This window comes from Macrobrachium nipponense, chromosome 7 (assembly GCF_015104395.2).
Source record: "Macrobrachium nipponense isolate FS-2020 chromosome 7, ASM1510439v2, whole genome shotgun sequence".
In the NCBI taxonomy this organism is placed as follows: Eukaryota; Metazoa; Arthropoda; class Malacostraca; order Decapoda; family Palaemonidae; genus Macrobrachium; species Macrobrachium nipponense.
The window spans coordinates 59,971,503-59,986,502 of record NC_061109.1 but is presented as its reverse complement, the minus strand read 5'-3'; the positions used below and the strand labels follow the sequence as shown (position 1 = coordinate 59,986,502).

The window sequence follows — 15,000 nt, the reverse complement described above, 5'->3', positions numbered from 1 at the left end:
TTCATTTACTTTTTAATAAAGTATTAATTATTATTATTATTATTATTATTATTATTATTATTATTATGGTTATTATTTGATATTGTTGGATTCGCGTGGCAATTGAAACATATTTAACATATAAACAGTCAAGAGGTGAATGCAAGTATCTTTTAAGGTAATGGTCTGTATTTATGCAAATATGGTTATGTAATTCGATTGAGTTATAGGTCGAACGAGTTATAGGTTCTTAAATAGTAAATAAATATTTTTTTATATACTTAAAGAGATATATAATTACACACATATATATAATATATACATACATACAAACATACATATAGACTATGTACTGTATATATATATATATATATACCTATATATATATACTATATATATATATATATATATATATATCTATATATAAGATATTTATATATATACATATATTTTATATATATATATTTTTTATATATCTATATGATATATATAATATATATATATATATATACCGGTATATATATACAATATAAATATATCATATATCCCATATATAATATATATATATATATATATATATATAAATATATATATTTTCTCCATCTCAGTCTTCTTAGTGTCGTCTTCTTGTATTAGCAGATTAGGTTTTGTTTACATTTTCTTAAGCCTCTTCGTCTTCCTCTTAAAATGAAAAGGTTGGATGTATTGAATTGAATGAGCTGGTTTCTGTTTACACTTTCTTCATCGCTTTCTTAAATTAAGTTTAACTTTTTTTTACGTTTTCTTTAGCCTCTTCTTATTCTTAAATTGAAAGATTTGGTTTTGTTTGACATTCTCTTGGGTAATTCTTCTTAAATTAAAAGATTTGATTTTGTTTACATTGTCTTAGGTACTTCACCAAAGCTGTTTACATTCTCTTCCGCGTCTTCTCCTTGAATTAAAAGCTATGTGTTTACATTTTATCTTTCGTTTCTTACTCCTAGATTTATATATATATAATATATATATATATATATATAATATATATATATATATATATATATATATATATATATTATATAATATATATATATATATACATACATACAATACACATATTTTATTCCTTATTCATTCACGAAAATTTAATCACTACGCCTGATCCATTTATCTGTATAATTGTTTGAACGTTTATTTTTGTTTTATGACTCAATGAGCGTAACAATTTCGAAAAGAATCCGAATTCAAAATCCGGATCAAGGATCTTTTATTAATTCACTAGTCTCAATGTTGCGATGCCTAGAGGTAAAGGGAAGGTAACGTACATAGAGTCCGGAGAGAGAGAGAGAGACAGAGAGAGAGAGAGAGACAGAGAGAGAGACAGAGAGAGACTATCTGATCATTAAACCACCGGAATCATAGTTGCGGGGATCTTATATATACATATTTAAGAACAAGCATAACGAGTGATATTCAGAATTTCCCCTTTTGGGGGGATTAAATCACAATACGCTACTCCTCGACGTCAAGGGCCCTGCCCCTCCCCCTAACCCCCCTCCCTTAGGGCAAGCTTTTAACCTCGGCTGTGAAAGACGAGAACACAACTTCTCATTAAAAGGAAGACCTGAGAGAGAGAGAGAGAGAGCTCTCGACATCTTAATTCGACATTCAGGGGGCGGGGGAGGGAATTATGCTCCACTGCAGCGCTCTTGAACAAGGAGAGAGGGAACTTTCCCCCTCCCCCTCCCCCACCTGACTCCCAGGGGGTTGTTAGAGAATGATGTAAGACTGATGGGTGGGGGGTGGGGGGGTGGGGTGGGGGGTCCGGGTGGGTGTGTGAGAAGGGTGTCAGGAAGCGGTTGATGAGTATGAGGGAGTTATAATGAAAGAGATTATTCATGATGTATTTGAATGATTTATGATGTAATTGAATTATTTATAATGTATTTTAATTTCGAGGTTTTGTTGTCCCAATACATTAAAAGGATTCCATGGGTGCCTTCCAGATCTCTCTCTCTCTCTCTCTCTCTCTCTCTCTCTCTCTCTCGTAAATCTCTGTGAGTTGTGTGTGTGTAAACCTTTCATTAGATTTGACAAATCTATGTCTTAATTATTCAGTTAATATTCACTTGTATTGTGGAAGATTTTTGTTACTGACAAAATGGGGCAAATGGGACCCCTATGTTTTACTATGAACCTGGATTTATTATTGAATGATCTAAAGTTTATCTTTAAAAATATTACAAGGTTTACGTTCTAGAAAAACGGCCTTATTTTATCCCCCCTCTTCTCAAGAACGTGACTGTTCTTCATAATCTTCATTACTGTTGATGCTTATGACTTGCAGTGCTAAATACAAAGTCTACAGTGGTTTATATGCAAATCCGTACACGCGAGATTTTTACTCACTTGAAACTACTGTGACAGTAATAATCTTCAAAACGATTTCATTTTGTTTTGGATTTTGATAAAAGAAACAAAGTTTTACTGAGTATTTTGATAAATTATTATAGATAAAAATATATCCATTTTTACTGTGGATTTTGATATATTATAGATACTAAGAAACTAATTTTTAATATGTATTTTGATAAATTATTATATCAAAAACATTTTTAAAATGGATTTTGATATATCATTATAAATAAAAAGAAACCAATTTTTAATATGGATTTTGATATAATATTAACGATACAAAGGAATCCATCTTTTAATATGGATTTTGATTATCATTCAAGATACAAAGAAACCCATTTTTATTATGGATTTTGATATATTATTATAAATACAATTAAAATCGAAATAATAACCTATACAAGCAAGACCAGATGACTAAGACAAATAAAAGGGTAGCCTAAAGAAACGCAGATGATGCCATCGAAGCACATAAACCTAAAGAAATTACGAGAAAATCAACGACAATTGTCGGGCGAAAGCGAAGCCAGAGAACTGATGAATGATGAATAGCAGATGAAATGAATGGAATAAGATAACGAAAATATTCGCGAAAACTCGGAATATCCATCAGAATGAGGAGACTGACGCAGAATGATGAATGGAAGGAACAGAGAGTAATAATGAAAATATTAAAGAAAACTTGCAATATCCATCAAAATGAGGAGACTGCCGTGGAATGATAAATGATGAATGAAAGGTATGGAAGAAGAAACAGAGGGTGATCGAGAAAATATTAAAGACGCCTTGGAATTTTCGTCAGAATGAGGATAATGACGCAGAATGATGAATGATGCACGAAAGGAATGGAAGACAAGATAGAAAGAGAAAACTGGAAAATATTCGCAAAAACTTAGACTATTCCCCAAAATGAGAATAATGACGTATTGGTCACCCGGATGTCGACTGAATGTTAATGACACATTTTTCCCCGAGTTGACGCTTTGGATGCGTTGATTGTAGTAAATAATTTTCCATTTTTCGTTTAAGCAAAGGCTAGGATGATTGCCACACCAATTTTTAGTCAAGACAATTATAACGTTTGATATCCTAAAGCAATGACCCCATGCAAGGCGACAGTGACATTTGATTGAAAATCTCATAATCAAACGAGCCACTAAAATGGTGAAAGCATCCACGCAGATGTAAATATAACATGAGAACTTTCGAAAACCTACTGTTTCTTTACAGAGGATACTCAGAATTAAGTTGGCACTCCTGACTGATTCTCAAACTCGAAAGTACAGTGACATTAGAGCAGTGGCAGCCACGAAATGGAAGCATCTTACGAGATCGGCTCATTAACAAACTCTAGGTTTCACTACCTAGAGTCTCTCTCATAGAGTACTGACTACACTACTTATTAAACCGCTCCAGAATTATTATAAGTTCCAAGTTCTAATAATTCACGAGTCAGAATACGCCAAATATTTGCAAAAAAAGGTGGCATCTCTGCTAATTGTAGCATCTAATTCTCAAAGTTACGTTAAAAAAATAATTATATTGATATGCTTAAAAGAGTATCTGCACTGAATTAGTTTTTTTTTTTTTTGTCTCGTTCAGTGGATAATTTTACTTATGTCCGCGTTATTGATAGATTGCTTATTCCCCAAGGGAACTGTCCGTGACGGGAAATTGCATGAAATTTAATGTAAAAAATGAAATAATCTCAAATTCATCAACTGTGTAAAAGTGCAGGATTAACTGCTTAATAATATCATGTATTGCAAACGAATTTCCCGTTAGAGGAAATGTTTTACTGTTAAAAATATAAATGTTATAAATGTATTTATGCATGTACAGGCACACACACACGCTCATATATATATATATATATATATATATATATATATATATATATATATATATATATATATATATATATATATATATATAGTGTGCGTGTGTTTGTGTATACAAATACACACACACACACACACACACACACACACATATATATATATATATATATATATATATATATATATATATATATATATATATATATACACATATATATAATATAAACTTGACGGAAATAAACATTTTTAATTTACAGATACATCACTAAATAAAATTGCATAGAATTAACGATTTGACAAGCAATTAAATATGATGATGGTTCTTCAGGCACTAATTTCCATTAAAATAATGACAATAAAATAAAACAAAATAAATAAAAAAGATAAAGTGTGACAAATACCTGGTGCAATTTGCTGGCGACATACGCTTCATGAATATGAATTGTGCGGACAAAGTTTAATACGTCATTTTGGGAACGGGGTGCAGACTTGACACACATACTTTCAGGGATAGGTTTACTGTGTCGAAACAGTCCTCCTTTTTTTTGTGAGAAGTTTCCAATTTTTCTTCGTCTTTCTGTGTAATTATGTTATTCACCATTGTATTTTTAAACATACACAGTCGTTTTCATGTTATGTTGTTCTTGACCATATTATCATTCTCAAATTTCTCTGAGATTTGGCTAACCAAAATTCCGTTTATTTCGAAGGTAAGCCGTCAAAAGTTTAATCACAATAAGAGCAGATCAAGGAATGGAAAGTTACAGAGCGCTACTGATATCACAATGAATGGATTGTTTGAGAATTGTTTTAATATACAAAATATCTAGTGCATCTAAATAAGATGATTTACAATTACCCACTTGCTTAATTACCGTCAATAATATTGAAGTGGAATTGTGAAATAAATTAATCTGTCTGTCAACACTTATGTACATTTGAATATTTCATGTTTTGAAGAAGAGTCAGAATTGCATAGAAAATTCTGGGATGTGGTCTATTGTTGATCGCAATAATAGTACAGTAGTAGCAATTAATATCAGCTACAATGTTAGTAGAAACAAGATTATTAACACATCTCCTCATTCAAATAATAATGTATTATCAACAGAAATATCTTCATTCGTAACCAACATGCTTAACTAAGAGAAAATAAGGTCAAAGCCAAAATACTTGGCAAGCCATTTTTTCTCCTTTTCTTTAAATTCGTATATTTTAGAGGTCCAACAGGTGTCTGCCTCTACCTTGACACCATTTTCTCTCACGTCTTAACTGCAACTTTCTTTACCCCACAACTGACATTTCTTTTAATCAAATATTACTCTTTTTCTCTGTCTCTCTCTTTCCAGATATATACCAGTGAGGAGTCGTTACCTGAGGCACGAGGAGACGGTTCAGGTGAGTTGATGACACTGATTCTTTTGTAAATGTTATTCATTAGCTCAATTTCAGTTTGATTTGATACTAAGCGCGGTGAAAAATAGGTTATGGTAACTACAAAAAATATATAAATATATTTGACAACCTTGATCGAATGTGCAGTGAAAACTACGTTTTGTTACTGCAAAAAGGAAAAAATATATATTTGACTACGAAGATTTCAGTTTTCAAACGTGGTTCCCCAAACTTGAGATGTGTAAAGCATATTTATCTTAACACTATGTCCAGTTGAAATTAATACAATCAAACAAAAATTGAAATATTTGGCAACAAAGATTTCAAATTTCAAATGTGGTTTAACAAACTTTTGCAGTGAAAACCAGATCTAAGAAACTGCTAAGTATATTAAACAACATATATCTCAGGTTTCAAACATGATTTTAATCAATGTGTTAAGGCAAAGTTTAACAACAAAATTTGTCAATTATTTTGTATCTTAATTTACTCGGACTACCACAGACTCTATTTTCAGATAAATTTTCAGTTAATGGGCTGACCAAGTTAATTCTGACTTCTCTCATGTTATGAGTATTAATAATAATAATAATAATAATAATAATAATAATAATAATAATAATAATAATAATAACAATAATAATAATAATAATAATGTTCTAAAGGGTCCATAATAATACAAAGTGTAAAAAGTCCGTGTATAATTTTGAAGACTTTACAGAAAGCTTTCTGTAAAGTCTTCAAAATTATACACGGACTTTTTACACTTTGTATTATTGTGGACCCTTTAGAACATGATATATACTCTCTTGATAGAGAGTTTTTCCCTAATAATAATAATAATAATAAAATAATATAATAATAATAATAATAATAATAATAATACTCAAAAGATTATTATTTTATTATTATTATTATTATTATTATTATTATTATTATTATTATTATTTTATTAAAAGTAATGGCCTACTTCAGCAGCATTACACTTGTAGAGATTCTTCTCTATTTTCCGAATAGCGGCTTTTTCCGTGCTGACTTAGAACAGGCTAGTTAGAGGCGCCCTATGGAGGTCATGATCAAAGACAGAGCCAAAATTTGTGTATATATTTGAATTTTACAGATAAACTATGATACCATAGTTATCAAAGTCATTAACGATATATATATATGTCTCTCTCTCTCTCTCTCTCTCTCTCTCTCTCTCTCTACTCTCTCTCTCTTTTGAAGCAAGCGAGCTTTCGTCTGGAGCTGCCAGACATCCTCGGGCTGGGAAGCTGAGGGTGGACTGATCTTGAAGCGGTGTCCGTCCTCGTTTATATTTGGAGTTGACAGCAGGGGTCTGCCCCATGCTGATCTACTATTGGCTGGTGGCGGTAGGTCTTCGTTTTCATTGGTGGCTTGAACCGGGTCTCAACGCATGGAAAGTGGCTTGAGACCCGGTTCAAGCCACCAATGAAAACGAAGACCTACCGCCACCAGCCAATAGTAGATCAGCATGGGGCAGACCCCTGCTGTCAACTCCAAATATAAACGAGGACGGACACCGCTTCAAGATCAGTCCACCCTCAGCTTCCCAGCCCGAGGATGTCTGGCAGCTCCAGACGAAAGCTCGCTTGCTTCAAAAGAGAGAGAGAGAGAGAGAGAGAGAGAGAGAGAGACATATATATATATCGTTAATGACTTTGATAACTATGGTATCATAGTTTATCTGTAAAATTCAAATATATACACAAATTTTGGCTGTGTCTTTGATCATGACCTCCATAGGCGCTCTACTAGCCTGTCTAAGTAGCACGGAAAAAGCCGCTATTCGGAAAATAGAGAAGAATCTCTACAAGTGTAATGCTGCTGAAGTAGCCATTACTTTTAATAAAGTATGCTTGAGAGAGGGTCTGCTTCCTAAGTACACTATTATTATTATTATTATTATTATTATTATTATTATTATTATTATTATTATTGTCAATCACACCCGTCCTCCAATTTCGACTGGGTGGTATTTATAGTGTGGGTTCCGGGTTGCATCCTGCCTCCTTAGGAGTCCATCACTTTTCTTACTATGTGCGCCGTTTCTAGGATCACACTCTTCTGCATGAGTCCTGGAGCTACTTCAGCCTCTGACTTTTCTAGATTCCTTTTCAGGGATCTTGGGATCGTGCCTAGTGTTCCTATGATTATGGGTACAATTTCCTCTGGCATATTCTAGATCCTTCTTATTTCTATTTTCAGGTCTTGATTCTTATACATTTTTACCCTTTCTTTCTCTTCAAATCTGGTGTATCATGGTATTGCGACATCAATGAGTGATACTTTCTTCTTGATTTTGCACGTATCACCCTATCTGTTCTGATACCATAGTCCCAGAGGATCTTTGCCTGATCGTTTTTTATCTCTCCTTCAGGTTGGCGTTCGTACCACTTATTACTGCAAGGTAGCTGGTGTTTCTTGCACAGGCTCTAGTGGAGGGCTTTTGCCACTGAATCACGCCTCTTTCTGTACTGGTTCAGTGCAAGTGCCGGACATTCGCTTGCTATGTGGTTTATGGTCTCGATTTTCATATTGCACTTCCCGCATATGGGTGAGATATTTTTTAACATATCTGGTTCTTAGGGCCTGATCTTGTGCCTCTGTAATCATTCCTTCTGTTTCCTTCTTGAGCTCTCCCCTCTGTAGCCATTGACATGTTTCATCGCTGGCCAGTTCTTTAGTCTGTCTCATGCATTGTCCGTGCATTGGTTTGTTGTGCAATTCCTCTGTTCTGTTTGTCATTCTCCTGTCTCTTTATATTTCTGGTTTTTCGTATACTTTTATCAGTCTTTCCCATGCACTCTTGAGTTATCCGTCTTCACTAGTTTTCAGATATTGCCCCAGTGCTCTGTTCTCGATGTTGGCGCAGTCCTCTATGCTTAGCAGTAATCTCCCTCCTTCCTTTCGCGTTATGTATATGTAGTCTGCCCGTATTTGCTCTTGGGTGTAGTGCTTTGTGTATTATCATATGTTTCCTAGTTTTCTGGTCTATGCTGTGGAGTTCTGCCGTCGTCCGTTCCACTAACCCTGCGCTGTATCTAATTACTTGTATTGCCTACGTGTTTATGGTTTTTATCATATCTCCGCGTTGAGTTTTGATTCGGGTATTATTATTATTATTATTATTATTATTATTATTATTATTATTATTATTATTATTATTATTATTATTACACGTACATAGTTAGACCCTCTTTTAAGCCCGTAGTGCAGAAAGTGACAGCGACATCAGCTTCTTTCCTTTTACGTAGAGCTTCCTCTATCTTTCTAATAATTGCTTTTCCAGGTCCACTGCAATCTGTCAGTAACTCGGCCGTGTTTATCATTCTTTGGTGAGGAAAATAGTTGCAAAGTGGGTTAGTTTTCTTTAGAAAAAATACATCATAGCAGTTACAGAATAACTACGTTGGTACTTTCAAGATGGCAATAAATATCCGTAGAGTTGTCCTTTTACTTATGTCTCCAGACTTCGAATAAAGTACTTATACGTAGGCGATTTGGTGTAAAGGAACACTCTACGGATATTGAACGCCACGTTTCAGTTACTACCCCGTAGTTCTGTAACTGTTGCACTGTGCACTTGATTAAAGTTTCCCCTTTCTGAAACTTTTTTTTCTCTTCGAGGAATAAACAACATCGGAGAGTTACTGGCAGAGTGCAGTAAAATTGAAAAAGTAATTTTTGCAAAAACTGAATACAGTAAATATATTTATTACTTTCAACACCACGTGCTTAAAAGGTCTTCTACCTATATAATGATAATAAAAATAATAACAGTTTCGGCAACAACAGCAATTAATATTATTATTAGAATAACAGAGAAAATTACATAAACAGAATTCACCTGATGTAGCTATCACTTTTAAGACTGCTATTATTATTATTATTATTATTATTATTATTATTATTATTATTATTATTATTATTATTATTATTATTATCTCAATTGGCCATAAAGGTGATATTTCGAAACTATCTGTGCCAGGCGTTGAAAGTCGAAGGTTAATCACACTCATTAAATCCTTGAGTAATGATATGGCCTCATTACAATCTCACCTTAATCATTAGTGATCTCTTTATTAGGAAGCTTTTGTTGATATGACCTAATTAACTCGGAAAAGCAAAGAGGAAATTTATCTCCTAATTCGGAGTTGTTCCAAATATTTGGGAATATCTAAGGAAAGGATGAATGAAATAAATGAGGGCAGTGAATACTAAGGGTGGAAATGGGGGCAGTGAAACAGAAGAATTAATCGATGAAATAAACTGAAAAAAATATTTATTTATTATTTTAGTGTTTTCCTTCATAAATATATAAATTTTTCAAATGTTAGTATCTCACAGATACAAAGCACTATGTATAGGTTTGTAAATATAGCTTATAATTTTCTTTGACAAAATAAACTGACAATGATTTATTATGAGATTATATTTTGAGATCATTGAAAAAATTTCCAATACTTTCCAGAAAACTAAAATCTTTTAGGACTATTATGGAACTGTTAATAACGAGTTTTAGTTTTTTAGTATTCTACACCTGAATAATCTTCTCCCATTCAGTTATTGATGGCATTACCTCTACTAACAAATTCCGACGTATTATTTACTTACTAGCGTCAATTTGTTTGCCCCTTTGTTGTATGGTGCATCCACAAGATATCTCAGAATATATTAACGATTGATTTTAATAAAAGTCAGTAGACGGGTTAAGAATAGAGCCACGAAAAAAATGAATTTGAAATGATTCTTGACTAAAATAGCCGAGGAGCCTTTTTTGCTTAAAAAACAAATTTCGGTGGGCTCTTAAGTAAGATAAGGGGTCAGCCTATTCTACAGTAAGATAGTGGGCCAGTCAGTCTTTGTTTTTTGTGCTGTAAAAAAAAAACATACAATTTGATTAAAACACTGACTTAGGTAATGGGAGGAGCTTTTCTTAACACTAAACATTGTTAATATCTTCACTTTCGAAGCTATAAGGACTAGAATTTTTGTGGGCATACAAAGCTTCAGGAATTTTACCTTTAAAAGAACTCTTATCTTGTTCTTACGAGACTTATTCTTACTCTCTTGGGTTGACAGGACGCCCAGCTAAAGGTTATGAGTTGTTGACTGTGGGTGCTGTTAACTTATATAAAATCTGATTTATGTTTTTTTCCATTTGTACCGAAACATCGGTTTACGCGTGACTTTCAAGCAAACAAATTAGAAAATTAAAAAAGAAAACGAGATATTATCTCCAAGATATTTCTTTTCAAGGCAACACATATACATTCAGACCTCAAGAAATGAAGATCTTTGTGTTGTAGAACCGTACTCACTTGATTATTTCCATGCATAAAACTTTCAATTTCGTCTGGGTCAAAGATCAAAGCAAAAGGTCACAACTTTTGTCTATTTACTTATCTGGCCATCATTCACAAAATATCCACAATTAAGAGGAAATACGAATGCCTTTAAACAGAACATTATTCATGGGAAAGCTGTTTCCAAGCCCAATTATAAGACGTTTGATTATAAAGTTAGCGACTCTACCTCATAGGAATATACCCTGCAGGTAAAAAAACAAGCTTTATTGAAATACCAAAGCCCAAATGACCCGTCGCAGACGACAGTGGATGAAAAATAGACCTTAAAATTACTCAGTGTAACTCAGTAACCTACAAAAAAATGTCAGAAATATGATAGCGATAAAAATAGAAGAGAGCTCCCGCAGCCCAGGCGCACAAGTCTAAGTAAAAAGCGGACCGCCCTTATACCTCTCACTTCAGGGCGTCTCTGAGAGTAATTTCCTGAAGGAGGGAGTCCTTCTCACTCTAAAGGACAAGTGAGACCCTGGGGTGAACGTGAAAAGTGCCAGGATATATGGCCAGTGTGAAGAAAATAGATAAAAAGCCACCCTCTCCTTTAGTCCTTTTTTCTTGTTTCTTTTTCTTTTCTTTTTTTTGCCTCAACGTTGCTTAGAGATGCTCATATAGACAGATTTTTTGAACTTTCATCATTTTTATACTTTTAGGTTGATAGTGTTACTTATCTGATGTATTCAAGTTTTGCATTTTTGGTCGTCTGTGCATTTAAATCCCGTTTTCAAGTTTAACTTTCTTTTTATTTCAACACACAATATATTTCAAAAGCTACATTATAAATGTAGGTTATATGTTATATCAATATCATACGATGCGATGGATAAGGAACATATGAATGCCATAAACGGTATAGAATAAATAATATACAGAAAAGGCTGTGGATCTGTAATGTAATTGGAACACACACACGCACAAAAAATAACACAAAATACCACAAAGAAAAACGCGAATATATTAACATCTACAAAGGGAAGATGGGGAGAGGGTTCATGGGTAGTGGAGCGGTGGGGACACTCTACAATAATAATAATAATAATAATAATAATAATAATAAGACCACAACCTTTAAGATTATGTGACGGAGAAGCAATATAAAAGTGTTCCATATTCTCATTGCTGCATTTTCACTTCTTATCTGTGAGCGTTCTCTCTCTCTCTCTCTCTCTCTCTCTCTCTCTCTCTCTCTCTCTCTCTCTCTCTCCTCTCCTCTCTCTCTCTCTTTGCTTTTTATACGGTTTTTTTAGTCTCCCCTTCCATTGATCTTGGAGGTCACGAGCCTGAGGGAAAACCAGCAACGTTTGGTAGGAAAAATGTGTGAGAAGACAAGTGTTGCAGTTAACGAGAGTTTCAGGTGTTGTTGTTATTATATTATTATTATTATTATTATTATTATTGTTGTTGTTGTTGTTGTTGTTGTTATTGGTGGTGGTGGTGGTGGAGAAGTTGGTATATATAAGGTGATTGCTGTTGTATATACATTCATATCATTATTAATATATATTTTTGCTATCTACATCATACATACATATATATATATATATATATATATATATATATTATAGATAGAGAGATATAGAGATAGAGAGAGAGAGAGAGAGAGAGAGAGAGAGAGAGAGAAGTAGGTTTCCTTTCTAGTTCACAAATGTAGTGTGAACCCTTTAACGATTGCAGATGATAACGAGCTGACTGGAAGGAATTTCGAGCATTAGGGAAAGTCTTTAATTTTTGCGGAAGATTTTGAAATCACTGTGCAAACCACAAATGAAATCTCCCTCCATACCCTCGAATGCTGAACTATCAAAGTAGATTGTTCTATTCGTGAACAGTCCAGTGTTCTCCTGCCCCTCTGCTTATAGCTTAGATGTTTTTCTTAAATCTATTAGTGCTGTTCTTGGCCACTCACTATCCAAACTTTGAGGAGATAGCTTGGTGTTACCGTCATGTTTCTGTTATCAGTTTGTCCGTTAATCTAATTATACGCTGCATTTTCAATGAGGTATGTTAATCGAGGATTAACCTTTCTGATGAAGCAGTGCTTCGAAACGTTGGCCAAAAATAAATCAAATCATGTGTGGCCCCCTTTTTCGTTTTCTTGTATCATTGCGTGTCTTTCTTGCTTGCAACCAACTCTCTCTCTCTCTCTCTCTCTCTCTCTCTCTCTCTCTCTCTCTCGTCTCTCTGTACTATATAATTACTGGTTATATATAATATATATATATAAGTATTATATATATATATATAATAATATATATTAGTATATATATTAATATGGTTTTTTGGTCACGAAGAAGGAAAAATGAAAAAGCGAGATAGCCAAAGCACTTTCGGTCTAAGTTAGAAACCCTTTTTACTCCAGGCACAACTGATTTTACAGAGGAAAAACATAATCAAGGTAGCCTTAATATCCAAACTGACACTACAAGATTAGCAGTAAGGTCGATTTCACTCTACAGAAACGAGGAAACGCCTGAGGGCAGCCACACCTTGGAGGATACACACGCGGTCAACAGACGATTCATCCAGAAAACAATACATTTTGAAAAAAAGGAGGCATATACAACATATTATCATGAAATTTACAAAAATGTTCCCAAAAAAAATTATTAATGAAGAGACGGAAAAAAATATAAATATATCGAGCAAGAGAGAGAGAGGAGAGAGAATATTGAGCAAGAGAGAGAGAGAGATTGAAAGAGAGAGAGAGAGAGATAAGAGAACTATATACATGTGTGACTAATTTATTAGTAGTTCATTTATTTTAAGGTCCTTCATAAACATTTTACAGGTAAGACTACTAAGATGTCATCTACATATCTGTGCCTTTTTAAGGGGACAAGTGTGAGACAACACCTCCCCGAATATCACACTTGTCCCCTTAAAATGGTACCGATATGTAGATAACATCTTAGTAGTCTTACCTGTAAAATGTTCATGAGGGACCTTCCTTAAATATTGAACTACTAATAAATTAAGTCCCACATGTATATAGTTATTATTTCTCTCTCTCTCTCTCTCTCTCTCTCCTTGCTCGATAATCTCTCTCTCTCTCTCTTGCTCGATATATTTATATATTTTTTCGTCGTTTTCATTAATAATTTTTTGCTTTTTTCAAAGGATTTTTTGGAACATTTTTGTAAAATTTCATGATAATATGTATATGCCTCATTTTTTTTCTTCAAATGTATTGTTTTCCTGGATGAATCGTCTGTTGAGGCGTTTCCTCGTTTCTGTAGAGTGAAATCGACCTTATTGCTAATCTTGTAGTGTCAGTTTGGATATTAAGCTACCTTGGCAATGTTTTTTCCTTTCCTCTGTAAATCAGTTGGCCTGAGTAAGAGGGTCGAACTAAGACATAAAGTGCTTGGCTATCTCGCTTTTTCATTATTTTCCTTCGTGGCAAAAACCTTTATTTATACATAGCATTACTTTTTATATACTTCGTGATCAAGTTATTCATATATATAATATATATAGATATATATAATATATACATATATATATATATATATATATATATATAATTATATATATATATATATGAAGTTTAAAAGGCCAATATAACAGATTTACCCAACAAAGTCATATAGTTCCGATTAATTTACCTTCAAATGTGATATCGCCAGTGATCAATCGAATATGGTTTTGTTTTGTAAATAGCGTTTTGAGTGAGCTTTAAAACGATGTGTATATAGAATATATATATAATATATATATATATATATGATATACATATATATATAAATATATATATAAATGTCTTCTTTTTCTTTTGGAGTTTCGAAAACCGCTGTATATGCTCCTCAAATCTATTATTATTTAAGCGAAATCCATCTATACTGGAGAAGAGAATATTTCTCTCTCTCTCCACCTCTCTCTTCTCATTCTACCCTCGCTCTCGCCTCGTCCTCTCTCTCTTCTCTGTATATTATATATATATATATAAATATAAAATATATATAATAATAAATCTTATAGATATACTTAATAATAAATATTATGTG

General features: G+C 33.1%; 1 protein-coding gene across 5 annotated transcripts in view; it reads left to right on the top strand.

The window, feature by feature from the left end:
• Positions 1–15,000, top strand: part of LOC135217318 (uncharacterized) — a 121,167-nt gene that overhangs the window by 9,281 nt on the left and 96,886 nt on the right. For 3 of the 5 annotated variants that reach the window (XM_064253106.1, XM_064253105.1, XM_064253109.1), the window contains exon 2: positions 5,564–5,612. In XM_064253106.1, the coding sequence (XP_064109176.1) occupies positions 5,564–5,612 (49 nt within the window). Of the gene's footprint in view, positions 1–5,563; positions 5,613–8,010; positions 8,041–15,000 lie in introns of all 5 variants that reach the window. The other 2 variants (XM_064253104.1, XM_064253107.1) reach the window with 1 other exon arrangement.